At 48.0% G+C, this 27211-nt stretch overlaps 2 protein-coding genes across 9 annotated transcripts in view; one reads left to right on the top strand and one right to left on the bottom strand.

Annotated features, from left to right (window-relative positions):
* NAV2 (neuron navigator 2) overlaps positions 1-27211 on the top strand; it is an 840045-nt gene that overhangs the window by 592955 nt on the left and 219879 nt on the right. For all 8 annotated transcript variants that reach the window (XM_079930284.1, XM_079930286.1, XM_079930288.1 and 5 more), the window contains 2 exons: positions 8437-8509; positions 19338-19593. In XM_079930284.1, coding sequence (XP_079786410.1) covers positions 8437-8509; positions 19338-19593 — 329 coding nt within the window. The remainder of the gene's footprint in view (positions 1-8436; positions 8510-19337; positions 19594-27211) is intronic.
* On the bottom strand, positions 12370-13185 carry LOC307190922 (26S proteasome non-ATPase regulatory subunit 9-like; the record flags this gene model as incomplete). The annotated part of the gene is given in 3 exon segments (XM_079930437.1): positions 12370-12723; positions 12725-12789; positions 12792-13185. Coding segments are annotated over 3 exon segments (669 nt in total). The 3' UTR covers positions 12370-12513.

The following is a 27211-nucleotide window of genomic DNA, read 5'->3' as shown; positions in this document are numbered from 1 at the left end:
CTGTGTGATTTACCACTAGACTCTTGACATATGTCATCTCATGTAGTCTTCAGTAATGCTATGAGATAGTTAGCAGCATTCCTGTATTACAAGTGATGAATTTGAGGCTTGAAGCAGTTAATAATTTTCTTAGGGTTTTGTGGGTAGTTTCTAAGGGAACCAGAATCTAGTGTGGAGTTCAATATCTGTATCAATTTATACCGTTCCTTAATAATTGTGGTGGAATACAAGTACCTCCGGGAGAGGTGACATGTTGGGAGGCTAGTAGCAGGCCCTTCTGCCTTGGTGTGAATTGGTTTATCAGCATCTTTTCAAGAGAGGGGTTGCACATCAGGTGATGGAGAGGAAAACCCAGGAGGGGAATGGAAGGCAGACCAGATAAGCTCGTTTAATTCTCTGTTTTGCCAGAGGCCGACCCCAGACACAGCTTTGAGCACGTCGTGGCCTGAGCACTATTGACCAGGGACATTCATATCAGAATTGACAACACAGTAACAAAAACTGCCAGTTATTGGGCACCTACTAAGTACCATACACATATCCTCTCATACGATAACCACCACCACCGTGAGTGGTAGGTGTTATAACGCCCATTTTACAGATGAGGTCACTAATCAGGTTAAATTGCTGGTGATCATAATTCAGTAAATGGCAGAATCAGGATTTGAACCCAGATCTGTCTGACCCCAAAGCCTTTGTTATCCTGTAAATATCACTGTTTAGCCCTGATCACTCCCCTTTTAGCATCTGTGTCAGCTCCTAATGGAGGCCTCCACTTGGAATAATCCCTTTTGGGAGTGCTAGGACGTTTGGGATCATTACTCTGAAATTGTAGGAGGAGAAATGACGTGCAGAATGCCGTGCTGAACGAACACGCACAGAGGCATCCTTTGGGCCTTTCCGATGATGCTGTTCCCCTGAGGAGTTTTCACCCTCAGAAGGACTGCTGTATCCAAAAGCAGGTACTCTGCAGAGTTCAACTGTAGGCCTCTATTCTGGGAGCCTCCAGAGTGAGGACTGGCTTTGAGAAGTTAGCCACAGCTCCCCTTCCAGGTCTCTCTCTTTGTTTCAAGGGAAAAATCAAGAAGTCAGGAAATAATAGGGAAATGAAACATTCTAGGCAGTAGGAAGCAAGGTGGAAGAAGATAGTCACTGGAGGAATTTGAGATTCTTGTTTTCCATTTTTTTTCTCCTCTAGAGAGACTTTTTTTGTATCCATATGGACTTACCCATTTGCTGTAACAGCAGAGAGACTCCTATAAAATTTTTTTAAAAAGGAATTCTTGACAACATCTTGGAAAGCCTAAGTTATAAATATCGTAAAAGATAAGGAGGATAACATTGCCAAATTAAAGGAAGGAGTTGGGGAAGGCATTAAAGCAGCACGGGAAACAGTCTGACAGAGGGACTCAGGCTCCATCCGGCCCCCGAGTCCCCCGTTCTCAAGCTTTCTGTTTCAAAGCCACCAAGAGAGCTAGAGATGACTTTCTGAAATCTTTGATGCTTGAATGGCCAGAGCTTGGACAGAAGGTACGGAGCCCCTTGTACTACCGGCCAAAGATGGCTTTCTGTGTCTGTCAAGTAAGCAGCAGCATGTGGGGCTTACAAGGAAAGATGTTCCTGAATGCTTCCCCACCTGGGCGGATTTGAAGCACCAGCATACATTTCCCTTTTTCTGGGGTCCCCTTCTAAAATTAAAACTACAGTGTCTGGGCCCTGCCTGCTCTGTCCTGTGGTGATGTGCATCTCCCGGACCATACTGTGACCCATGACCATGTAAGTGACCATATGATGCTGCTGGACCCCAACACTGACATAGGGAGAGAAAAAAGTGAAGCTGGAAAATCATGCATCAGGTCGTGGTCCCTAGGAATGCAGAGCAAAAAGGCAACACTGGTGAGACGGGCATTTCGGAGGGCAGTTCCCCAAAGGACATCTTGGCTTCGTTTCATGGTTGGATTTCTTGTTTTTATTTTTTTCTTCTATTCTATTTTTATTTTGGGGAAGTGTCAGGGGAAGGAGTGTCAGGAGAGCATGGAGGCTTGTTAGATAGGAAACAGACTTCCTAGTACATGTGACCACAGATGCTGCCCTACCCTTCCCATCCCTCCCTGTCTCGGTGCCCAGCCTGGATGTCACTGGAGCCCCACCTTGAAGGCACTGCTTGATCCATCCCTAACACAACATAGCCCATCCTGCAGCTTTCAGACCAGAGGGCTTGGCCTGGCTCCTGTTGCCATGGTAACGGAGTCTCAAGGCTTCCTTAAGAACAGGAAGGACCTCTCCCTTCTCTCCTTTTCCACATCAGCTCCTGAATATGGCCCAGCACTCTGCTTTTGCTGTGTGTCCTCTCTCACTGCTTTTCTCCTCTGCTCACTGGCCTCCAGTCATTCCAGCTCTTTTGGTTCTCAGAATATGCTGGGCTGCATCCTGCATGAAAGCTTTCCAGCCTGAGGTCCCCTGCGATGGGGATGTTCTTCTCTTCCCCACTCTCGGTGCCCAGCTCACTCTTACGTCTCAGCTCAAATTTCCCTTCAGTCAACAAACGTTTTCGAGCACCTACCATGCTCCCCATGCTCTTCTAGGTGCTTGGAGCTACACCAGTGAACAGAACAGACAAAAAGCCCTGTCTCTGTCGACCAACTTGCTATCTCTTCCTTAAATTCTTACCTGACTCCCCATCCCCCCAGGCTAGATCCTGTCCTTTAGTACATGACGGATGCTATTGGTGTCCTGGTTATCTAGTGCCAGTTCCCCTACATTAGACTGTAGGTTCTAGAGGTCAGGGATTATGTCTCTTTTATTCACCACTGTATACCCAGTACCAACACATTTCCTAACACCCAGAAGGTGCTCCGTAAATACGGATGAAAAAATGGATAAATGAATGAATGAATGATAATTGTTTTTGTTGACAGGTAGCAATATCAGGTGTGAAGATCACACACACTTCTGGGAGGAAGTTGTTTGTGTTGATAAGAGGCTCAAGAAGAAGCTACACTGTGCTTTTACTGTCCCTAGAACTTGCACGTTCTCGCTCAGCCTTGTCTGGGGTCTAGGTCTCCCACTACTTAAGCTCTAGGCGTTTCATGATTTTTAAAAAATGGCTGTGACCATGCCTGACTTTAATGCAGCCTCTGTTTGTCTCCCTTCCAATTTCATCTTCTCAGGAAGGAGACCTTCAAGGGGTGCGGTGACAAACTCTGAACTCATAAACACTAGCACCCCATTTACTCATTATGCCCAGAGCCCCATCTTCCCCTGGGCTGCGACAGTGCCGGTAGAGATGGTCTTCATCTGCATTAATCATTTTCATGCGCTTTGCACTCAGCTACACTGGTATTCAGAGAAAAATGCTACCATGACAACTGCCACAACAGATGGTATTTGATCAGTCTCTAAGCTACCGAGGAGATATACAGCAGTGCTTCTGAGGTTTGCATATTTTATGTTATCATGAGACCCAGTCCAGCCTTAATCATGATTGAAATGTGAAGTTTTCCATTTGCCTCCGATCCCCCCTCCCTTCTCTTTCCAGTTGTTTGCCATTTGTTTTGATTTTCCTTGCTCTGTGCCTGGCCTGTTTGGGGATGTATTTCTGGATGTGGGAGACATAGGCTACAACATACATGGTCCATGGAAGTTGCCCTGCAGGTCTAAAGTTTAGAGACTGTTGAGAAGCTATTCCACTTTGGAATGGAGAGCCTGGCTGAGAGTGGGAGAAAGGCTTAATTGCAGCCTGTCTCTCTTGGATGTTCATGGACCACACAGGGTTGAGGCCACATATGGCCCCAAACAAAGGGAAACTCTGGGAAGTACATCTTGGTCTTGGTTTGTCCCCTTACTCTGCCCACTCCTCCATCCAGCTCCTTTCTGCTTCCAGGGTCTCTGGTGTTCTGGTCCCCCTTCTCAGCTTCCTGCCTCTACCCCAGCTAGTAAACTCCAGGAGCTTGATTCCAGAGTCCTTGGACCCATTTCTATGGCAACAACTACAACAGCCTTCTCACCCAGGGCCCCTCCCCACCCATCAGCAACACTGGAATGTCAGACTTCGCACAGATTTTTTTTCAGCTAATTTTGGAAAGTAGTTTATATTGGCCGCTATGTGTTAATGAACAACTTTCGTTGTATTTACATACTTTGCTGGTGAAGAGTCTTTTCCTTCACTCTGCCTCTCAACTTTAACAGGATCCTATCCTCATCTTGCACTGCATGTCTGGATCCCATATGAGCCATGAGCCTCGTTAAAGATGGGCTCTAGGGCCTCGCTGTGCTGTGCTGAGTGCCCCAGGGTCCTGCCACCGTCCTGTCCCCTCCAGGGACGTGGTGGGAGTTTGCAACCTCAGTCGTACTGGAGGATGGATTGTTTACCTGAACAGTATTTATAAGAAAACCTTAAGGTGAATTTGAATCACAAGAGAGCGTGGATCAAAGAAACATTCTCCTCTTCTGATCTCATTCCAAGTGAAGCGGGAGGTTGGAATCCACATCTGACCCTATGCTGCTTCCCAGCCCCGTGCCCTTCCTGGGGTGCAGATGAAAAGAGCGTGGGTCTCGGCCGCCTTGTCGGGAGTGATTTTTAGCCTTAATGGAACATTATTAAACAGTGGATTTGAAACTTGAGGAATCTTTTTTTGAACTCCTCTGTGAGCTGAGAATTCATGGTAGAGGGGAAAAAATTCAAGGCTCTTGATGGGCTTATGAATCGTCTTTTAAATGACGACCCAAGCCCTTATTTTCAGGTTTTACATTTTCTGGGAGTGCAATCTGGCCATCTGGATAGCGTCCCCCGTTTCATCTCCTCGTTAGGAGAAAGCATTCCTAGTGCCCTTAGGTCTCCTCCTTCACCTAATGTAGGGAGATCCTAGTGCTTCCCTTGTTTATCTGCTCTGATTCTCCTGGAAATGGACAGGAGTCAGGGGGTGTATGTCGAGGGGCTCTGTGGACCCTAAAGAGAAGGATTATGTAAATGTGGGCTCCTGGACTTGGGGGAAGACTCGACCAACACTGTCAAAAGAATCGAGCACAGTGCCTGGCACAGAACAGACATCCGCACAATGATGTTGACTGAGTGATTGAAAGAATCATACCCCTCAGGTTGCTCACCCTTGGCACTGCTGACGTTTGGGGTTGGATAGTTCTTTGTTGGGCGGGAACTGATGTGTGCCTTGCAGGGTGTTAAGCAGCATCCTTGGCCTCTGCTCACTAGATGTCAGTTTCCCTCAGTGTTGTGACAACCCAGAATGTGGCCACATGCCCCCTGGGGGGCAAAATCTTCTTCCTTTCCCAGTCTCCCTTACTCAGCAAAGAACTATTGATCAAAATTATGAAATTGGTTGACAGAATGATAGGACTGTAACAAAAATCAACAAGAGAGGAAATATTCTAGGTAACCTGTTTATAATTATTTCTCCCCTTAACAGAATTTAACATTTAAAAAGAAAGCCCCATGGGTGAATTGAAATGTACCAAGGGTAGCCTTGCAAGAAGAAATTGCCGTGGACTTTATTTTTTTTAATTTATTATTTTTTATTTATTTATTTATTTTTGGCTGCGTTGGGTCTTCATTGCTGCCCGCGGGCTTTCTCTGGTTGCGTCGAGCCGGGGCTACTCTTCGTTGCGGTGCGTGGGCTTCTCATTGCAGTGGATTCTTTTGTTGTGGAGCACAGGCTCTAGGCGTGCAGGCTTCAGTAGTTGTGGCTCGCAGGCTCAGTAGTTGTGGCGCGTGGACTCTAGAGCACAGGCTCAGTAGTTGTGGCACACGGGCTCAGTAGTCGTGGCGCGTGGGCTCTCTAGAGCGCAGGCTCAGTAGTTGTGGCACACGGGCTCAGTAGTTGTGGAGCATGGGCTCTAGAGCGCAGGCTCAGTAGTTGTGGCACACAGGCTTAGTTGCTCTGCAGCACGTGGGATCTTCCCAGACCAGGGATCGAACCCGTGTCCCCTGCATTGGCAGGCGGATTCTTAACCACTGCTCTACCAGGGAAGTCCTACCATGGACTTTAAATGGTGCTACATACATCAAATGCTCCATAGATGTGACAAGGAAACGTACTTCATGCTCCTTGGAGGGAAAATTCTATAGAATTGCAGTGTTAGTAGAGCAGTGCTTTTCTTGCATATGTTGGCAGGTGTCCCTTTTTTTGTATTTAGTGTCACACTGCCACACTGTTGCTGAAAAACTAAACCTACCCATGTCAGCCCACCTACATGACACTTCCCAGGATAAATATCAATACCAAGTGCACTATTTTTGATTTTGCATTAACAGATTCAGGGGTGGTCAGATTTCTCTTTTCATTTGCTATGGGGTCATAATTGCCAAAGCCTCCCTTCAGAGCCACGTGTAAGATATTATATTAGAAGAAGTAGGGTAGGGTCCTGTATAGCTCAGGGTGCTGTATTCAGTATCCTGTGATAAACCATAATGGAAAAGAATGTACATATAACTGAATCACTTTGCTGTACAGAGAAATTAGCACAATATTGTAAATCGGTTATACTTCAATAAAATAAAATTTAAAAAAATAGATAAACAATAAAAACACATACACACCAAAAAAAAAAAAAGTAGGATAGGATTATAGGAAGAGACAAGCGGTAGAAGAGGAATTTTGTAAGTTTACTGTGATTTCAATACTAGTGCCTTTGTGTAGAGGCCACAAATCCTTTTGAATGGTTTTGGTCTATTATCACCGTATACAATGTCATGAAATAAGGATTGGTATTTTCTCAGAAGCAGGGTTTTGTAATAGAGTGCAATAACATTTAGAGAGACGATGTTTATTACACTTCTACATGGAAGCCGATTGCTCCAAAACACCTTGCACAGGGTCCTCCCAGCCGTTCTCTTCCTTCTTCGTCCTCCCCCTCACCCCCTTCCCTCCAAGGTGGTAGCACTTGGTTGTCACTGTCAGTCATCCTGCGCCGGAAAGAAGAAAGGAGAGTTTAAAGCCATCTCATTTTTCCTCCCTCTCTGTAAGAAACGATTTTCTGCGATGGTGGCAGGCATAACGTGTAGCATCGGCATTTATTTCGTTGGTAGGAAATTGCATTCTACCCCTTTTCTTAGAGATGAAAAAATGCCTCCCAGATGAAGACCCTGGAAGGTGAGCTGTTAGCTGGGAAAGAGATTGGGAACCTGAGCTAAAAACTGTGAGGATGGAGTGACCTCAAGCTCAGGGTTGAGCGGATTCTTTTAGAATGGATGCAGTTTTATTCAGGTGTCCCTGAGCTTAATTTAACGTGTTTGGAAGCTGTGAAGACCGGGAGCAGAGAAGGAGAATGCCAGACATCAGGGGAGGGTGGACATGAACTTCAGGAAGACTGCCTTGGAGCCAGACTGTACTCAAATGAGAGCTCGTAAAACGGAGACACTTCACTCTGTGGCTCTGAAGGAAACATCAGGATATTGCTTGGGGGAGGGGAGGGAGAAGGGTCACATGTACGCTGTGAAAGAGAGTCATTTATGAGTTCACAACAAACCCCATGGGTCAAATACTGGTTGGAGTTCATAAGCGTGTGGCTGGAGCCTGGGAAGTCGGGCGGGGGCTGAGGGGTTGCGGAGGTGAGGAAGATCTCCGCTGTGAAATGCAGGCCGTTTGAAATCCAAAGTTCCCTGTGCCAAGTCCAAGGCAGTTTCTCTTATTTTTGGTCACCGTTGACATGAATCGAGCCCGAACAGTTTCCTGTAGACCAAAAAATAATTAGCCCTGACAACTGAAGGCAAATCAGACCTTTGGGAATGATCTAACTGCTCCTTCCTGAGGGCTGGACGTGAGCTTGCCCTTGGCCGTGGCATCAGCCCTGGAAAGCCTGGGAGGCCTCCCAGACCCTGGTGGGGTCGGGTCCCTTCTGCCACAGAAAACACAGAGGACAGAGAGGTTCGGTGAGTTTGCAGCTCTCCCCGTCCTCTGCGATGCCTGCCATCCTGAGAATTTTGTGAGTAAACACTACCCAGATTCCTGCTGAGACGCCCATTCACTCTTTTTATGCTTAACTGCCCACCTCCTCGGGGGCTGGGAAGTCTCTCCCAGCTGCTGGTAGGTGGAAGGGTCTCCTAACCTTGTCCCCACCTCTGTGTTTCTGGCAGCTGCTCAAGTGCTGAGGATAGCACTGGCGACAGTGACCAACACGAGAGCTCCAATTCCCCCCTGGTTATTTTTGGCAGCCGTGAGCAATCCAAGGCCTTGACTTCTGACGCTGCGTGTGGTTGGCATATTAGGTAGCCTTTTCCTGTGCAAGTACAGACAAAGGAGAGTACTGACCTGCCTCCATCTATCCATCCGGTGTTTTCATGTCATTTTTTCCTCTTTGAGAACCTTAGCAAACGCACAGTGAACCCTCTCGCTGACATAGACTTTTGTTCCTAATAAGAGATGGCTCTGGAGAAGACTGAACATTTATTGAGTGTATATTGGTTTTTTTTCCCCCCCCCAGATTGAAAACATAGATGCCTGCTTGAATTTCCTGGCGGCTAAGGGAATAAACATCCAGGGGCTGTCTGCAGAAGGTGAGTCTGAGCACTTGTCATAAAGCTGCCCTTTATCGTTTGAAATGCCCACCTGTTACCTATTGATGACGTTTTTAGAGTTAAGCCAAGGGGTGCTGGTGGGCTTCTCCGGTTTTGTCTCTTGCGGGTTTTGAGGCCACTCGATGCTTGTCTGCACTTGACGATGCCAACCTTTTGACAACCTAAGGGATCTCTGAGAGTGCCGACCCAGCTGTGCCAGCCTTGTCGGCAAGACACGGAGGGAGCAGTGAAGACGGAGCTGCTTCTCTTTGAGAAGGGCTTCATCAAACAGCACCGACTTTATTCACGCGACCGGCAGTTTAGTTAATTATCAAGCCAAGCCTTATCTGTGGGAGAGAGAACACTTAACCACGGAGCATATTTAAACTGTGCAAGTTCCCAGGGAAGAATGCCTAATCCTTCTCTTAATTTTATGAGAAGAAGCGGCACTTTTCCTAGCTCCCCCCGCCCAAAAAAAAAGCATGTGATTTATTAATGAGGTGCTCCATCTTGACATCGTGATTAGTTTTTCATTAACTCCAATTTCGTGGCTAATTAGCACATTAGCGTCGGCTGGTGGTTCGCTGTTCATTAGGTGTTGGTCTGGAGATGGCCGGTCTGAATTCTCAGCTTCCTCGGGCAACAGCTCACTCTGGAAACTTGCTCTGTCTCTCTCCTGTTTGTAAATACAAGCAGCTGCTAGCTCCCGAGCGGCCATAGGCCCCAGCATCCTCCCAAACTCATTAGGCTGCACCTCCTCCAGTTTTCCCAGAACAGGTAGAGCAGCATGGGCCTCAGATGAGGCCCTTTCCCTATCCTGGTCGCATTTTGCAGAGTTGCTGGTTAGCATTGACTCTGGTAGTTAGGGTTGGGGAGGCGGGGAGCGGTGCGGAAGGACGCAGCCCAGTGTAGCGTAGGTTTGCAAGCGTGATCCCTTTGGGGACTGTTCCTTGCCTTTGCTCTGCTGTGTGGTGAAAGCTTGGTTTTCCTGGCTGTTTCTGGACTGTAGTCTCTTCCAGTGTTGTGAGTGGGCGGCCGCTATTGGTGTCTTGTGTCTCTGCACGGAATTCCCAAGTGGGACCTCTAACAGGCTGGGGCTGCCCCGGGTCAGACATGGTCACACTGCTTCCAGAGGTCTCTGAGGCAGCTTTCGGTGGTCAGCCTTAATCTCAGCTCTGAGAGAAGGGTCCGTGGAGGATTCCTTTGCTCTGGGCTATGGGCCCTCCTCCTCCGGGGGATGAGATCTAGGCTGAATGGCGTGTGGCATGCGCATCGCTGGGGCATGAGGGGTTGGTGTTGGTGTTTCCGTGGAGAGGTAGGGAGATGCAAATTTCTATTCCAAGGAACACATTGCTTCCTCCTGGTAGAGAGTTCTCGTGCTGGTGGAAGTGGCAGGCACACCTTCCTCCTAGGTCCTGGGCATGCTTGGATCCCGGGCCTGTGCACCCCACCCGCAGCAGAGCATCAGCAGGGGCTTCTCTCCTACAAGTCACGCTTAGCAGAAAGGGCTCCAGGGGATGCAGACTCTGTAGGCCAGCTTCATCTCATGTGGCCTGGAGGTGACCCTGGCCACCCTGCCATCTGTCTACCCATTGTCCTGCCTTCTGCCTGTCCTGTCTCTCCCCTGCCCCATCTTCTCTATACCTTAAGGCGTAGAGAATCTACTCAACAAATATTTGTTGAATGAATAAGTACCAACTGTGCTTTGAAGGCTTTTATCTGCATCAGCTCCAGCTCTCACAACTGACGTTGGAATTTATAATATGCTGAGTTTACAGATGAGGAAGTTTTCCCTGGAAGAAGTTATGAAGCCCGCAGTGAGTGAGTGGCAGGGCCAGGATTGGAACCCAGGTCTGTGATTTCGGAGCTCCTGTTCATGGTGTCTTTGGGGAAGGCAGATGGATAAGATGTGGGCGTGCCATGTACGGGTGAAAGAAATCAAAAAAGATCTAGAACCTTTGTTGGCTGGAACACTGTCTCGGAAGATGCTGGGCAGCCCATGAAGGCATATGGTGCAGACAGACTCAGCCCCAGCCCCCTGGTCGGTGGTGGGATGTGGCCCTTGTGAGTCTGAGCAGAGAAGAGCAGACTGGAACCAGTGTGTTGAGGAATCAGTCACTGGGGTATAACCATGAAGTAAGTTTTTCAGTAACTGCCCCCACCTGTGCTATGTTGACCCCCATCTTTCCTGCTTGGTTGAGACTCATTTAATGATACCTGGGCCAGAACCCATTCCCTTCAGTCTTGTGCAGTTATTAGAACAGATTATGTCAGTACTTAAGACTCAGTCTTGTTCATTTTTAAACTTCAGTCTCAGACTCAAAGCTCTTTTCCCCGGTGCCCCCCAGTGCAGGTGGCTTTGGAAGGTTGAGGGGGTCTGGGGGGTGTGATGACTTGACCTCCTTTCCCTTCCCTCGTTCCTGTGCCTGAGCCTCCAGGATTGGGGCAGCAGCAGAGGCAGCAGAGTTCTGCTGGGGGTGAAGTTGCTGCCCTCCTCTTGGTGGGCCATCATTGCCACTGTCCCCACTGGGGGTCTCTGCATGCCCTGCTGACCAGCACTCACTCCCATGCTGCTCCCAGGGCCTCAGTAGTCTCTTGTGAGATTTGACCGCCCTTCTAGCTCACCCCCAGCTGGTAGCAGTCACATTCCATCCCCCTGATTCAGGCCCCTCTTCGTCCCCACACTAGGGTGGTCCTGGTAAGGCCGTAGGCCTCGGTCTCACAGTCCCTGCGTCACCCACCATAGAGCAGCAGGAATGTGTGGGCTCTGTCTTCCACTTGTAGTGATGGAACAGGCCTCCTGTCACCTGGAAGTCCCCGCCATACAATCTCTCTCCAGCTCTTTCTCCCCAGCTTAGGTGGCAAACAGGCAGATCTGCCAGGTCCCTGCTAAGCAGGTGTCCCAGCTGGGCACTAGAACACCACCACCACCACCTGGAGTTATTCTCTTGAAGCCTCTACTCCCTCGACTTCAAGGAGTGCAAGGACCCCACTGTCTTGTTCCTTGGTGAGGGGAGGAGATATCCTGTCTCTGTGATCATCAGTCGTGACCACCCACGCCCAACCTCAGTGACATTCTCTCATCTGGATCTTCTTATATTGACTTTGGGTGCGGTGGGTAGAGACTGGTGGTGATGGTCTTTGGTTGTAAGACTAATTCTGGACTAGTGCTGTCTCGTGGGAGGGTGACTGGTCCCAACTTCTGTCAGTTCCTTGAACTTACAAAGCAAGGGTACTTGGAGCCTGTTTTCCTCAAATGGGCCTTATTCACAATTTTAGGGCTACAGGAAGTACCTCCATTTGACATACTGTTAAGTTATAGGAGTGGAAATCATGTATTGAGGACCCGCCATGTACGGTCACTGGGCTAAGTGTTGTACACATTTTAGTTTATATCCTATTTAATCCCCCACAGCAACCTTCCGAGATCAGTATTCGTATTACCCCATCTTACAGATGAGGAGACTATGGCCCAAAGAGATTGTTCCATGTGGCAAAAGGGAGGCCCACAGAGTCAGCAGTGATCAGGCTACTCGCGTCTGCTGATTCAAGTCCTGGTATTTTATACTGCTCACTACTATCTACACTTCTAACCACCCCCATAACTACTAGAAAATCATTATAGTGTTTAAAGAAATCATGTATTTTTTTTAACACTGTAAAACTGTTTATTTGGGGGAAAAAAACAACATTTCTAGAAGAATAAAGTCGCATCAGCACCTACCAGAATAACTCCCGCCCACTTGCTCACAGTCCACAGGATTCCCATTCAGGGCCGTGGCCTAATTTGCAAAAGATGCTACACACAGATCAAGTTTTTAACAACGTGTTAATCCCAAGAGATCACACTGGGAGGCCACAGCGTTTCCACCACCTAGAAGTTCAGGCTCCCAGCCTCCTCCAGATCCTTGAGCTTCAGGAAGAGAAGAGGAGGAGGAAATGCCCACAAGACCCAAGTCTGGGGCAAGGGAATATGCTTTCCTGTTTCTGTTCCCCAGGGACAATCATCTTTGCAAAGGAATAATGTTGCAGCCCAGCAGTCCTTTTCCCGCCCAGCGTGTTGGCACGAGTCTAAGCTGGTATTTCTCCCCTCTGCGGTTCGCTGTCGCATTCAGGGCCTTCCCCTCACTGTGCTGGACCACACTGCCAATGTTCTGCAGGGACTTGAAGTTTTGGGTGTTCACAGAGCCAAATTCCACTATCTCGTCATCCACCTTGCAGACCTGCGATGCTGGCAGGGGAGCCGGGGCTGATGCTGTTCGCTATGGCGAAGGCTGAGCAGGGCTGAGGTCCTGGCTCTGGCCCAGGCCGTGGCTCATGGCCTCCCTGCGGGCCTCGGCCAGGTCCCGGGCCTGCTTCTCCTTGTCGCGAGCATGCAGCTGGTGCAGGGCCTCCTCCACCTGCTTCGTCACCGCCTTGTGATCGTTCTGCAAGCAGACGATGTTGTGCCTTGCGCTTCGGACTTGGTACAGGTCCACGTCTGCCCGGGGGTAGCCCTCGCAGTCCGCCAGTGGCTCGTTCATCCCAATGCCTTTTTGGCTCTCCAGCACGTCATAATGGGCTTTGATTTGCGCCTCGATCTCCTCCTTGCGCCGTATCAGTTCCTGTATGTCGCTGACAGTCACCCCGCTGGCCTCCGGGGAGCCTCCGCTCTGCCTCGTTTCCTTCTCTGACATCGTAAACCTCGGCCCAGGAGCCCGGACTGCCTGCCGGACACCCGAGACAAATCATGTAATTTTAATGCTCTTTGTTTTCCTTTTGAAGATGATTGATTGCCCTGAGGCTCCTCCTCTGATTTAAAAAAATCAGCGGTTGGAAAGCCTCATAGGCACATCTCCACCCTTTCCCAGGGACTAAAGCCAGGTTTGGAACCCGGGAGGGTGTGTGCACCTGTCCTTGAAGCATCTCAGCAGCTCAGGCCCTGGCCTGGCCTGCCTGCGAGAGAGCCACAGGGAGCCTTTGTTCCAGGGCACAGACAGCTGATGCCTGCGAGCAGGGGCTGCAGGCCCAGGTGAGCCCCGTGGAGATGCTGCTGGTTTGGGGCTTTTCCTGTCCCCTGCGTGTTCCCCAAGATCGGACCCATCCGCTTGCTCCTGGAGACTTGCCAGAGTCCTGTGAGCTTGGGCCTCAGCCTGCCCGGGGTGCTTTTCCAGATCACTTCAACCCCTCACTCCACCTGTCACAACCATCTGTAAACCTGTTCCTGTGAAGAGGAATGGCCTTTATCTCTGGGAGTTTTGAGAACACCTGGGGTTTGCACTACCTGGCCCTGAGCCCATCCTCCTGTAATGGGGAAGCGGAGGTCTGGAGGTGAAGACATATCCTATTTGTTTAAGCACGCATTTGCCGGGCACATCTACATGCCAGGCACAGTGCTAGGCACCGGCGTACACGGAGAGTCACATTAGTCATACAAAACTAGCTTTAAATTCCAGTTAGTGAGAGAGCTGTGCTGGTGGTATGTACAGGATCCAGTGGTGCCCAAAGAAGGCTACGATCAGCTCTGCCTGGGGCAGGCAGGAGCTTCTCAGAGACGGTGATGTTTCTTCTGGGTTTTACAAGTTGAATAGGCTTTCACCAATCGGAAAAGGAAGGTGAAGGGAAATTTAGATAGACGTTGGGGCATAGGTAATATGGGAACAAAGGACTAGCTTTTTATCCACCTTCCAGTTTGGAGAAACAGAGGCAGGAAGATGCTTCCAGGTGACTCTAACAGGGTGTATGTGCTTTAGGAGTGAAATCGGTTGCCGACTTGATTAGTTCAGACCTGGGTTTGCTGCCCTGATGGCCAGAGACCTGATGCTGAGCTGTCTCCTCCTTTCATCCTGAGCCAGAAAGCAGGAGCTTTTTCTGGACAGTTAGGGTGAAAGCAGCACGTAGATCGTCTCCATCTCTCTCTACCCACGTCACCTGAGTTTGGCGGTGAGCGGGGCCATTTCTGTCCTTCACCGGCAGGGGGCCCTGTTGGCTCTATTCCCACCCCCTCTTCCACCTCCCCTGTGGGCAGAGTCGCTGAAGGGCTTTGCTGGGCAGTACACAGAAGGGCTGCCAGAGTGGGGTGGAAAGTTACATGCTGAATGTGGGTGATGTAGACGGCCCAGCTGGAGGAGCAATGCCACAGAATCCACAATCCCGAATCAGCCCGGTGACCTTACACCGTGGCTTAAGGGGATTGAATAGGAATTCTGAGACTGCGGTCTGAGGCAGCCTTCCCTTTGGCTCCCAATCCCTTTCCTACAAAGCAGGTTTCTTTGTATTAGATTATCCCAACGATTACGCCTTACTAAAGCAGGCCTGAGGTTTCTTTTAAACAATATTGAAAGAGAATAACTCTATTATCCTCCCTTCTTGCCCAACACCCCCCTATAGCATCCATGCAGATTAGCGCCAGCCAGTGGTTACGGAGATCAGTCAGAACCCAAGGGGTTCAGAACCAACGCCATACTGAATTCTAGTAGAAATTGGACTATGGCCCGTGTAGTTTATTCTTCAGTTTACGTGGGTGCAGCCATAGGAGAGGAAGAAGAACAGGGTTCTCATGCTGGTTTAGATACCAGCCTAGCTCATGTCTCCTGAAACAAGTCATATCTCTCTAGGTCTACAGTTATTTCCTTCTGTACAAATCAGGAGGGTGAGGATAGTTGATCAGAAACAGAATGATGTTCTTTTTCCGAAGCCTCGGGAAATGTCATGAGGGGAACATTTTTGTGGGCTGGTGGATTTTGTTTTTAGACAGCCTGTGGAGCCAGCTTACCAGGCCTCGTGGCACACAGAAAAATGCCATTTGGAAATAGGAAGAGAACACAATTCTAGCTATTTTGGACCACCCATGGCATAAACTGTGTGGCTCGTTCCCAAACAGAGCATTCACCACGCTTGAGGCCTGTGTTCTGAAAAGAAAATTAAACCGTCCAAACGTCCGCCAACTAGTGAACGGATAAAATGTGGTCTATCCATATAATGGGATAATACCCAGCAATATAAAGAAATGAACTAGTGATAACGCTCTCACCTGGATGAACCTTAAAAGCACGATGCCCCGCGGAAGAAGCCAGATGCAAAGGACTGCACATCACATGATTGTCGTTTATGGGGAGATGCCCAGGATAGGCAAATCCATAGAAACAGCACATCAGAGGTTGCCTGGGGGATGGGTTTGGGAATTGCCTGCAGATGAGCACTTTTTAGGGTGATGGAAATATTCTAAAACTAGAATTTACTGAACTTACTAAAAGTCATCACACACTTGACTTTATGGATATAAACTGTATCTCAGTAGAGCTGGTTTGTTTTAAAAAGATGACCACTGTGTTTTCTGTAAAATGAGATTATCATGGTTGATTTTCTTTTTGACGCCTGTGACTGTGGCCTGGAGGGGATGTGCAAGAAGAAGGGCTTCTTAGTTATCTCGTGGTTGAAGAGCTCCGTGCTGAGTTCTGAGGGGGCTGCAGGCACAGTGACGGTATTTTCTGAACCCAAAAGGGAAATACAGAGTCAGGCCATGTCCTAGGTGCGTTGCCCTTATTTTCTCATTAATCCTCTGTTAATTCTCATAGCATCCCTGTGGGGAAGGTGTGGCACACATATGCCAATTTTAAAGAAGAAAACTGCGGCTTAGAGAGGTTGACTCTTGGAAAAACTTTGAAGTCCATAAATGATGGACTAGAGAGATTCAAACCCAAGGCTTCTGTGGCTCTAACAATCAGTGATCTTTATAATAAAAATGTTTCCTCTTGGGCTTCCCTGGTGGCGCAGTGGTTGAGAGTCCGCCTGCCGATGCAGGGGACACGGGTTCGTGCCCCGGTCCGGGAAGATCCCACATGCCGTGGAGCGGCTGGGCCCGTGAGCCATGGCCGCTGAGCCTGCGCATCCGGAGCCTGTGCTCCGCAATGGGAGAGGCCACAGCAGTGAGAGGTCCGCCTACCTCAAAAAAAAAAAAGCTTTCTCCTAAGAAAAAGTGTATTTATGAGGGCACCGCGCTCTGTCACAAATAAAAAGATGCTTTCAGGAATAGTAGAACAGTTACGAACAATAAATGACTGAACATCCACAGCAGGGAGAGAATATGACAGAGCCAGCTCCATTCATCTGCCCTGGGATGGGCAGGTAGGTTAAGGGGGTCCCAATGTGGATATGCCTGCTTTGTGCAGGGGGCAACCCCTGAGCCCTTGGATATGCTGAATTGCTAGTTCTTCCCTTCTTTGTTTTTCTTGCATGGTTTTTAAAAAAATGTATTCTGGGATATTTGACACATCCCATAATACAAGAATACTTCTAGAAGGAGAATAAAGAATCCTTATATGGCCATGAGCTAACTTAAATAAAACATTATCTGGTGTGCTTTTCAATACACGACCCATGATGGGTATGTAAGTAGCCTGGTTACACCATGTTGGGAGCCTGGGCTTGGAGCTGGAAACCCTCGATTCAGATCCCAGCTCCAGCATTTATTACCTTGGAGAGGTTGCAAACCTTTCTGAGCCTGTTTCCCCTTAAGTAAAAGGGAGATAAAATAGGCCTCATTTTCCCGGTTGTAGGGATTAAATGGGATCGTGTATGTAAAAAGCTTCTCTTGATACATACTAATCAGTAGTAGCTCTATAAAAGGCACTAAAATCTTACATAGATTTCATCTGTCATGATTATAGCTCTGTTTTCACCCTTCAGCGAATTCAATTTTGAGGGGAAATTGTTTTCCCGAGTTCCTTAACAGGTCGTCACCTGCACGCCAGCTCTTGATTCTGTCCTGCCTCCTGTCACTGTCCAGCTAAGGGCCCAGGGGTGTGTCCCTTTACCCTCCATCTGCCCGTGAGGAAAATGCCCATCTTAAAGAAGAACACTGAGGCTCAGAGGTTGAATCTTACAAAAACTCCATCTATAAACTGAATCATCCCAGCCAGCCTCATACTCTGTGACACTGGTGTCCTTGTCAGAACATTTAGAAGCAGAAGCGGAACAGGCCACAGGTGTGTTCTCCTTTGGTTTCCTTAGGATGGAGAAGGAAGCAGAGCTGAAGGGTTAAAGCTGAGCTACGCAAAGAAGCTGGGGGACTTTCCCACATCTGGGGAAACTTTCTGTGCTCCCTGCATTGCACACAGTGGTTTACGAGCATCTTGACTTGTCCAAGTCAGCCCTGGCTTACACCTGTTTTCCTAATGTAATCAAGAACGTCTCCCTCCCACTCTCAAAAATGATGTAATTTGCATGATAAATTATAAGGTCACATGGTAAAAACCATAACTTTTAAGGCATGAAACCGAAGCTGCATGGGAATCTCCTACAGGATTCTGAGGCTGCTGTGGTCATACAGTAACCAAGACCAGTGAAGGACGTGACTGTTTACAGTTGTGCTTTCACATCTCTGCTCTGGTTTGATCTGCAAAGCAACCCTGTGTGATGGGGCAAGCTGTGTCAATATTGTCATTTGAGGCCCAGAGAGATTAAGTGACTTGTCCAGGGTTGCACAGCTAGTAAGTGGTAGAGTACAGACTGCAACTCGTGGCTTTGGTTTTCTGAAAGCTGGGCTCCTGGCACTTTTGTCCCACAATCAGCACATGCTAGCTCCCAAAGCGCAGAGGGTGAAAGTTGGATTTTAGTAGTTTGTATTGTCAGTTTCTTCAGAGGTTGGAAAGAGGAACTCTCCAACAGGAAGTAATTCAGCCTGACCCAATCAGCAGGATCACACCCCAGGGCACACTGACAGGCTTGCAGGGAATCGGGCTTGTTTCTGAAAGAACCCCATTCATGCCTTCTGCCCCTCAACTGGTCCTTGGAGGAAACTCTGGTTCCTTTGTCAGCATCCTCTTGCCCAGCCTGGGGCTAACTTGGAGGTGTGTGTTACCCACACAGGGGAGGGGGGGCTTCCCTTCCTCCAACCCCACTCCCAGTTCAGAAAAAGAAATTCTGCCTAAGGGTGGAAGCAAAGCAGAGGGAGCCCCTAGGTTCCTTCTTCTCTGTCCCCCAAGCTGGGTGGCCCTATTACTTTACCCTCAGGGTCAGTTTAGACCCTGGCCATCAGCATCTGGTGTTAAAAGAACTGCAGAAAAGGAGGGATTGCCCAAGGGGAAACACCCTTGCATCCAGAGTCTCTGCCTGTGAATAAATATTTTATTCCTTCTCTGCAGCACTTAATACATGCCTCGAGGCAAATGCATTTTTTAACATTGGAAAAATTACATCTGGAATAAAAAATTTTCTTAGCCCCACTCTGCACAAATTTCTTTTAATATAGGAGAATTTTTGTGTAAGTTCTTTATAGAAACAACCCCTATCTCCTATTCCCACACCCACCCCAATTTCAAGTTATTTATTCAATGGGCAAGAGAGACACAGAGCCTTCCGAGGGCAGGATGATTGGGCGAAGCAGGGCGAGGATTTTGGAGTGGGTCGGCAGCCACTGGCTCACTCTGGGTGGCTTGAAGTACAGAGTACAGATTGGTCAGGGCCGCGTGGAGACCGGTGAGTTTCCCTCAGTGCTTCTGTCCCTGGACAGCTCACTCTGTGTCCTGAACAAGCACGGTCTTGCTCAGGACTCTGTCTTTTTCGGTTGTGTCCTTCCTGAGAATTTCCCCCTGGCACTCACCAGGCATCCCAGTTGCTGCTTGCCTCGGGTATCCACTCTAATCCCAGTGGGGAGAATCAACTAATTTCTTTGTGGTTTGGCCTGATTTTAATTGACTGGGACACCAATTACGTGTTCAGGAAATCTGTCATATCCTAGAGGAATTAAAACTCGTGCGAGGGCTGAAGCAGCCTCTTGAAAGGGTGCGAGACAGGGCTCCCCAGAAAGGCTTCCTCCTCTAACCAGAACCTCTTCACTGTCTTGCAGAAATCAGGAATGGAAACCTCAAGGCCATTCTAGGCCTCTTCTTCAGCCTCTCCCGGTACAAGCAGCAGCAGCAGCCCCAGAAGCCGCACCTCCCCTCGCCACTGCTGCCCGCCGTGTCCCCGGCGGCCGGGGCCCCCTCCCAGTGCCAGGCTGGCGCTCCTCAGCAACAGGTGCCCGCCGCTCCCCAAGCCCCGTGCCAGCCTCACCAGCCAGCGCCACACCAGCCGTCAAAAGCACAAGCTGAGATGCAGTCCAGGTGGGCTCTCCTCGCCAAATGATACTTCTGCTTTTTTTCAGGGGTCTTCTGCCCCCCTGACCACATTCTAGCCTGTGCCGGACGTGTGTGTCATTTGCGCTTCTTCCGTGCTGAGAACTGCCGGTAGTTAGTGGGGAATTAGCGTGACCTTGAAATGGATGTGCCTGGTGGAGATGTGCACTTTATAGATCAGAATCGCCAGCAGCCAGAGCTAATTAGCTGCTCCTGCCTGAACTCCGGCCTATTACACACACACGTTTGTAGGCAATCATAGACTTCAAATTTCTTTTGCTTGTCTGCCTACAAGCTGGGTGTTCAGTGTTATATGTGCAAGTAATTTCCCTTAGTGGAGGCAAAGGTTCTCCAGCAGATGCCTCTGCTTTGCCAGAAGAGAAATACTGGGAACACAGAAGAAAGATGGCCAGTGGTTTTTAGCAGGGAAAGAGGCATTCCCCCTTCCCTGAGAGGGCCGGCATCCCCTAATGGGGAGCAGTTACCATTAAATGTGACTGACTTTTGTTGACCTTAGAGACCAGGTAGCAGTGTCAGCTGTGGCCCTCTGCTTTTTGGATTAGGACCTAGATTTTGTTTGTTGTTTCCAGAGGGACCCACGCTTGCCAGAGGGACTCGCCATAGAATGATAACGCTAGCAGAACGCTGGGGCAGTTACCATCTACTCTGTTACAGTGTATAGATGCATTCCTAAACAACTCTGCAGAAGATCACCTCGTAAAACATTTGTTTCAATGACAAAAGAAGGAGGGGATTAGGAACTAGAAAGTTTTTGACTCATAGTAAAGTTCTGGAGAAAAGTCCACCATAATTGTTTTTTTAAGCCATAAATCTTTAGCTATCAAACCTAAATGCCACTGATCAAATTGATTGCTTGATTTCATTGAACATATGCTAAAGAGTAATGACTTTTTCTTTCCAGTTCCCCGAATAGGCCATTGTAGTTAGGCAAAGCACAAAGTGGTTCAAACAAAGCAGCTGCCTTATAGAAGGTTGCAGCTTTTTTTCCCCAGGAGAAGCGCTGTTTCCCGATTGTGGTGGTGTTAAAACCAGCACTGATAGATGTGATGTAACTCAGAGCCCCTAATTGATTATCTAATTATATCCAGTTCCCATTATGGAGGTCTGTGGGCTGGTAGGAATGCCTGGACTAGCAATGAGGGATAGACAGCCGGGCAGCCAGCCTCTGCTCCTTTGCCTTGAAGAACCACCTGGGTGGGAGCCATTCTCTGATCGGAGATCCCCGACGGACCTGGATGATTAAATGATCAGGACGTCATTGCCCACACTGCATTTTGCAGAGTGCTTATTCCCTGGATGGTAACACGCAGGGGAAGGGTTCTATGGGGGAAAAATGGGGAAATCCTCTGGGTTAAGTTGTATAACTGTTACTGCAGGGTCTACTCAGATCCTTGAATCGGCCAATATGCATCCATTTATCCAGTTAGTGTTTGAATGCCTTCTATGTGCCCGGCACTGTCCTAGGCACTGGGGGATCAAGGGTGAATGAGATAGCCAAGGTGCCTGCTCTCTACTTTCTACTGGAAGAGGGCAGGCAAACAAAAGGGGAAGAGAAATATCCGATGGTGGTAGTACAATAAGATAATGGGATCAGAGGGACCGGGTTGATCATTTAGGTTGGGTTGAGGGGAGGCTTTCTCTGAGGACATGACACCAAAGCGGAAATACGAATGACAGGGAGCTGTCCATGCGGGTGTAGAATAGATCAGGTAGCGGGAGCAGCTGGTGCAAAGGCCCTGGGGTAGGGGTAAGCTTGGCAGCTTGGAGGAGCAGAAAGAAGGCTAGTGTGGCTGGAGTTCAGTGGGTGAAGGGGGTATGAAGTGAAAGGCAACCTATAAGCAAAGAGGGCTGACCGGTGGCCCCTAGGGTTCTGTAGTCCCGTGGCCCTTGAGGTGAGGTCACAGTGATGGCTCTACAGGCTGAAGAGTTGATATTTCATTCTAAAGGTATCAAGCCATTGGAGAGTCGAGCAGGAGAGAGACTTGATTTGATTTACAGTTTTTCTGTTTGTTTGTTTTTTTAGTCACTTTTGTTCCTCTCTGGAGAATAAGACTGTGGGAGGGTCAAGAATAGAAGGAAAGACCCTAGCTAAGAGGCTTCCGTGGTCCTCTAGATGACAGTGGCTTCGATCAAGGTGGTAGAGCAAATATGGAGATGGACCAGTTCAGGATATTTCGGAGGATGAGCCAACAGAACTACAGGTAGATTGACTGTCTAGAGTGAGGGAGAGAGGAATCACAGAGAAAGCCGAGATTTCTGGCTTGAGCGGTTAGGAAAATGGTGGCATTTCTTGAGATAAGGAAGCTGGGGGGTTGGGGTGGGGGGAGGAACACATGTGTACTGGGAATCTTCAGAAGGCGGCGTAGAAAGCATTCTCAAACGGAGCCTCAGAACTCTTCTTATTTTATAGAGCATCTCATTGCATAGGGTTCCAAGGAACGTGTGTTGAGGAACACTGGGCTTTTGTCACTGAGCTGTGCTAGCCTGAGGCATCCATTTCCATAGTAAGCATTTGTCTTCTCAAAAGAACCAGATGTTCCAGTCAGGACACCCATCTCCAAGTAAGAAAAAACATCCTACTATTAATAAACGCTTTACCTGGGGGGACTTTCCTGGCAGTGCAGTGGTTGAGACTGACTCTGCTCTTCTACTGCAGGGGGCAGGGGTTCCATCCCTGGGCGGGAAACTAGGACCCTGCATGCCACGCGAGGTAGCCAGCAATTTTTAAAAATAAAAAATAAATGCTTTACCTAAGGACGAGCCAAACTCACGTAAGCCAGGTTTTTATATCCATTTTTTCCAGAGTAGTTCCTGCCATCATGGCCCCCTGACCCTGCAATGTGGTGACACAAACTGGGCTCTGGAGTTACTGTATGTCCTCATTCATCCCGTATTTGGCCCATATTGGGTTACTTTCGCAGATGATTTGTTTTATCCATTATATACTGATAGTTTCTAATTTTACTTCCAGAGGATGATCTTGTTCTCAAGGTCTAGAGATGTGATACCCCGTGCTCATGCTCTGGCTGTAAATTTAAGAGGAGTAAAATCACTTCCCTGGCTTTGTTTCATTGCATTTCTATCCCCACATGCTGACTTCGATAACCAAAGTCCCAAGGATAATGGTTCAGACCCTTGATCCTTAACGTCAAATGTTGATGCAACCCCCAAATACCAGGTTTGTGTTGATCCTTCATTAGAACTCTGCCACGTACAAACATGCCTAAATACTGTACCTCTCAGGATAGCAAATACTAAAACTGGACCGCTTTCCCGTAGTGTTTGTTAATAAGAGGAGAGTTTGTTAATAAGAAGCTGAACAAGGGAATTTGAGATATTGGCGTGAAGGAATCAGAGCAACTCCTCTGTGATGGCCGCCGAACGGAGACTCCCTTTTACCCTGCAGCTCTTCTTATTCATTTACGTGATGGCCGAGAACTTGCTCCACATTTCACCTCATGAAATTCCTCTCCATCTGTGTCTACCTTACATGTTATCAATATTTAGCTTTCTAGAAACAATCCAAACAATTACTTTTTTTAATTCATTCACTTCTGTCTCTTCCTTCACTTCCTAAGTTTAATGACACTAACATCGTATTTCTCACCTCATATCCTTTTATGAATGTGGCATAAGATGTATGGATGCGAGAAAGATAAATATTTCTGTCTTTCATAAGGCAGTAAATAAGTTTAACCTTTTATTAAGTCCAACCACGATTCTTCATAAATTTATGGTTCAAAGCCCAGAATGTAGCAAGTTCAGAAGACTTGAAATGATCACTGCTTTATACCATGGAGAGCAAAAATTCCCAAGACCAGCAAAACTTGAAAACATCTCCACGTCCACCCTTGTTTAGGGTCAACTTTATGGGCTGTTGAGGACACTCATCAAAAAACCACCCTGGTAGAACAAGCATGTGAAATAGAAACATCTGAATACTTTAGAAAGTTACAAAGTTTACTTGTCCGAGACCCCTGGCTTCAGTGTCATTGTGGAAGAAGGCCTTATAGTGACTGATACCAGAAAAGAGATTTGGAGTTAAGAAAAAAAAAAAGAAAACCACAAAAGTTCTTAGATAATCTCGATAGCAATTTCTTCATGTTGGAAATTTATCAAATCAGACCTAGAAAGAAGGCTGCATATTGTAGACAAAGCAGGCAGAGGGAAACCAGGGGCGTTCGCATCATCACAGGACTCCTGTTATTTATTTGTGTGTCTAATGCATCTTCTCTCCCCTCACTCATCTCTTCCACTTTTTTCTTTCCTATCATGCAGTGCATCTTCCAAGGACTCATCACAAAGCAAAATCATCCGCTTCACTCTGGGTCAGAAAAAGATCTCTAGGTTAGACTTTCTCCGTGTCCCGCGAAGCATGGTTTCAACCCAGCCCCTCGTTCCTTTTGTTCTGGCTGCGTTTCCTTTTGGTCCCCCTCCCCATGTCATGTTTGCAGTTTGGGAAAACCAAACATGCTTTGGCTGATGACCCAGTGTTGGAGAGTTGAGAGTTGCCATGGGGTTGTTGAAGGTGTGTGTGTGTGTGTGTGTGTGTGTGTGTGTGTGTGTGTGTGTGTGTGTGTGTGTGTGTGTGTGATCTGTAAGTGAGGTTGAGTTGTACGTATTGTTTCTGCATTTCATTGATTTTTTTTTTTTTTTGTCTTTGATTGCTTGGACATCAAAGTCCATTCTGATTTAGAGAGGTGAGTTTGTAGGTGGTTTTCCATAGTAGTTTTATGATGAGTTTGGCTCCCTGCTCTGTCCTGGCCCTGATCCCACCTCACCTGCATCTCATTTATGTGTGTTATGCTTTTTGTTATTGGTGCTGTCATTAAAATTACTAATGTGGGATTGGTTTTCTCTTGAGTTTTAAAGACCTGAGGCATGAATCCAGTTGTTCAGAGGAGACAAGGCAATAAGGCAATGTGTCATTTTTGTTTCTGGGTGCTCTTGTGTACCATGTGTACCATGGACAGATCACCTCAATTCCCTGAAAATAATAATTAGGGCTGCTCACTAACTAATTCTCTTGACTCACTTTGGTGTCTACCGCATCCTGTCAGGACCTGTTTCAGGGAATGGCAAACGCCAGTTATATCCCTGTATCTACTCTGTTTTAAAGGTATCAACAGTCAACTTTTATTGAATGCATATTATGTGCCAATTTGAATACATTATCTTTTTTAATCTTCACATCGGTATTCTTGTGGTAGGTCATGTTATTATCCCCATTTTACAGATGAGGAAACTAAAATTTAGGAAGTTCTCGGTAAGTTAGCAAAGTCACACAGAAAGTGGAAAGACCAGGATTTGAGCCCAGGTAATCTCACCCCAGAACCCTCACTTTAACCACTATGTTACCTCTCTCCCCGCCCCCTCCTCCTCCTTGAATTCTGGTGCTTACGTGGTCGGTGAGGCTGCTTTTTAAAATCTTACATGTTTCAGCCATTCCTCCTGACCTTTGCGTCATGTTGCCCTTGTAGCATCCTGACAGAAACAGAGTCTCCTCCTCATTATGGCTGGTATTTCTTTTTCATTGAATTCTCACGTAAAGGTAAAGGGATGCCCAGACGGCATTCCTCTCTGTATTCATGCAACAAATAGGTACAGAACGTCTGCTTGCTGCCCCACGCTCTTAGGCTGCAGTGGGTGCCTTTTCTAACCAGTTAACTTTTCTAAAAAGTTTACGCATGGGGAGGCCCAACTCAGGATCCGTCTGGCTGCAGGAAGAAGCCACAGGGCAGCTGCTTCTCTGTAGGACAAGTCAGCATGCTACCCAGACTTGGTTCTGGGGGCCCTACATTCATCACTGCATCTCATAGGCATGTGTCTTAGTCTGCTCAGGCTGCTACTACACATCACCATAGACTGAGTGACTTAATGGAGATTTATTTCTCACAGTTCTGGAGGCTGGGAAATCCAAGATAAGGGTGCCAACGTGGTTGTGTTCTGGTGAGAGCCCTCTTCCCGTTTTCCAGATGGCTGTGTTCTTCCTGTGTCCTCACATGGTGGAGAGCAGAGAGAAAGCAAGCTCTCCCGTCTCTGTCTCTTCTTCCAAGGCACTAACCCCATCACAAGGGCTCCACTTTCATGACCTCATTACCTCCCAGAGACCCCGTCTCCAGATACCGTCACACTGGGATGACAACATATGTATTTGGGGAGCAGGGGACACAAACATGAGTCCATAGCACGCTGTTAGAGAGTGACTGCTTTCCCAGCAGCACGAGGCCCAAGTCAGATAGATGGCCTCCCCCCACCACTGCACTGGTAACCTGGGATCCCTTTTTTTTTTTTTTTTTTTTGAGTGTCATGCAAAGTCCATACACAGGAAAGGAAGGGGGTGGAGAGCTTGGAGGAAACCTGAAATCTAGTGTTTGTTCCCCCGATGTGCTTACTTCTGGAAGAGAGAGAAAACAGGAACTAGCTGGGAAAGAATCTAATTGGAAGCACATGCCCATCCCGTGAATGATCTATTATTATCAGTCCCAAACGATGGAAGGCGGTGGAGTGGGGTTGGGGGGGAAGAGAGGAAGAACTGAAGAATGAGGGCGTGTCTGCCCTGCCCTGAGGGCGTGCTGGGCACAAGGCTTCCAAGTTGACCGAAGCCAAGGTCTGGCTTTCCATCAGGGTCCTATCCCTCATCTAGAGTTTCTCTTGGATGCATTTTGTTTCTGACGAGCCTGACAAAGGGATGGTCTTCATTTTATTATTCGTCTAACACTCCTTGCCTTCTGCTCCGCCCACTTCCCCGCCCCTAGACTTGAGCACAACCTTGATAAACATTTTAGCTGATCAGGCACCACCAGGGATAGTAGTAAAGTCTGGTTGCCAAAAGAAACAGGGTCAACTTGTTGACCTACCTACCCCTCTGGCTGAGTAGGACACCTCTCCCAGAGCTTTGGAAATAGGTCTCTTGTTCAGGTGCAAACATTGATTGAACACCGACCAGAGCCAAACACCTAGATAGGCACCAAGGATGTTGAGCAGGTGGGAAGCCTCATCTTGAATCTACGGGGAAGGGGCTCATGGAGGGAACTGGTACAGGGATGAAGGATTTCCATGAATTTCCACCTTTGACCACTGTGTTGCCTCTTGGCGTCCCTGGTGAGCCTCAGGTATTTAGGCTTATTCTACCTGTGGGAGGCATTGAAGCATGGTGACGAAGAGTGCAGCTTTGCAGTCGAACCTAACAAACACCGTTTTCACCACTTACTGTGTTACCTGGACCCATGATTTAATCTCCATGAGCCTGTGTTTCCTTATTGGTAAAATGGGGTAGTCCTGCCCCACATAGTCACAGTGCTATGTGGACTAAATAAAGTCATTTCCAGCCCTTTGCAGCCTGGCATGTAATCCGTGCACCATAACTAGCTGATAGGGCGATGTTGGTGGTTTGGGTTGATCTGGACCAGCTCTAGCGAGTCTCACAGAGTCGATCTCTGTAAGACCATCTTGTGGAGAAGAATCAGTGTGGCTAGTAGTTCAGCCGTCTCTGCCCAGCTGCTGAAAAGCAGATGCCGTGGAGATGAGAGGTTTAGCATTTAATCATCTTGTCTAGCAAAAGCATCTCCAATTATGACCTCCA

The sequence above is a fragment of the Stenella coeruleoalba genome (genome assembly GCF_951394435.1).
Source record: "Stenella coeruleoalba genome assembly, chromosome: 8".
Lineage (NCBI taxonomy): Eukaryota > Metazoa > Chordata > Mammalia > Artiodactyla > Delphinidae > Stenella > Stenella coeruleoalba.
This window is presented reverse-complemented; position numbering and strand designations above follow the sequence as displayed.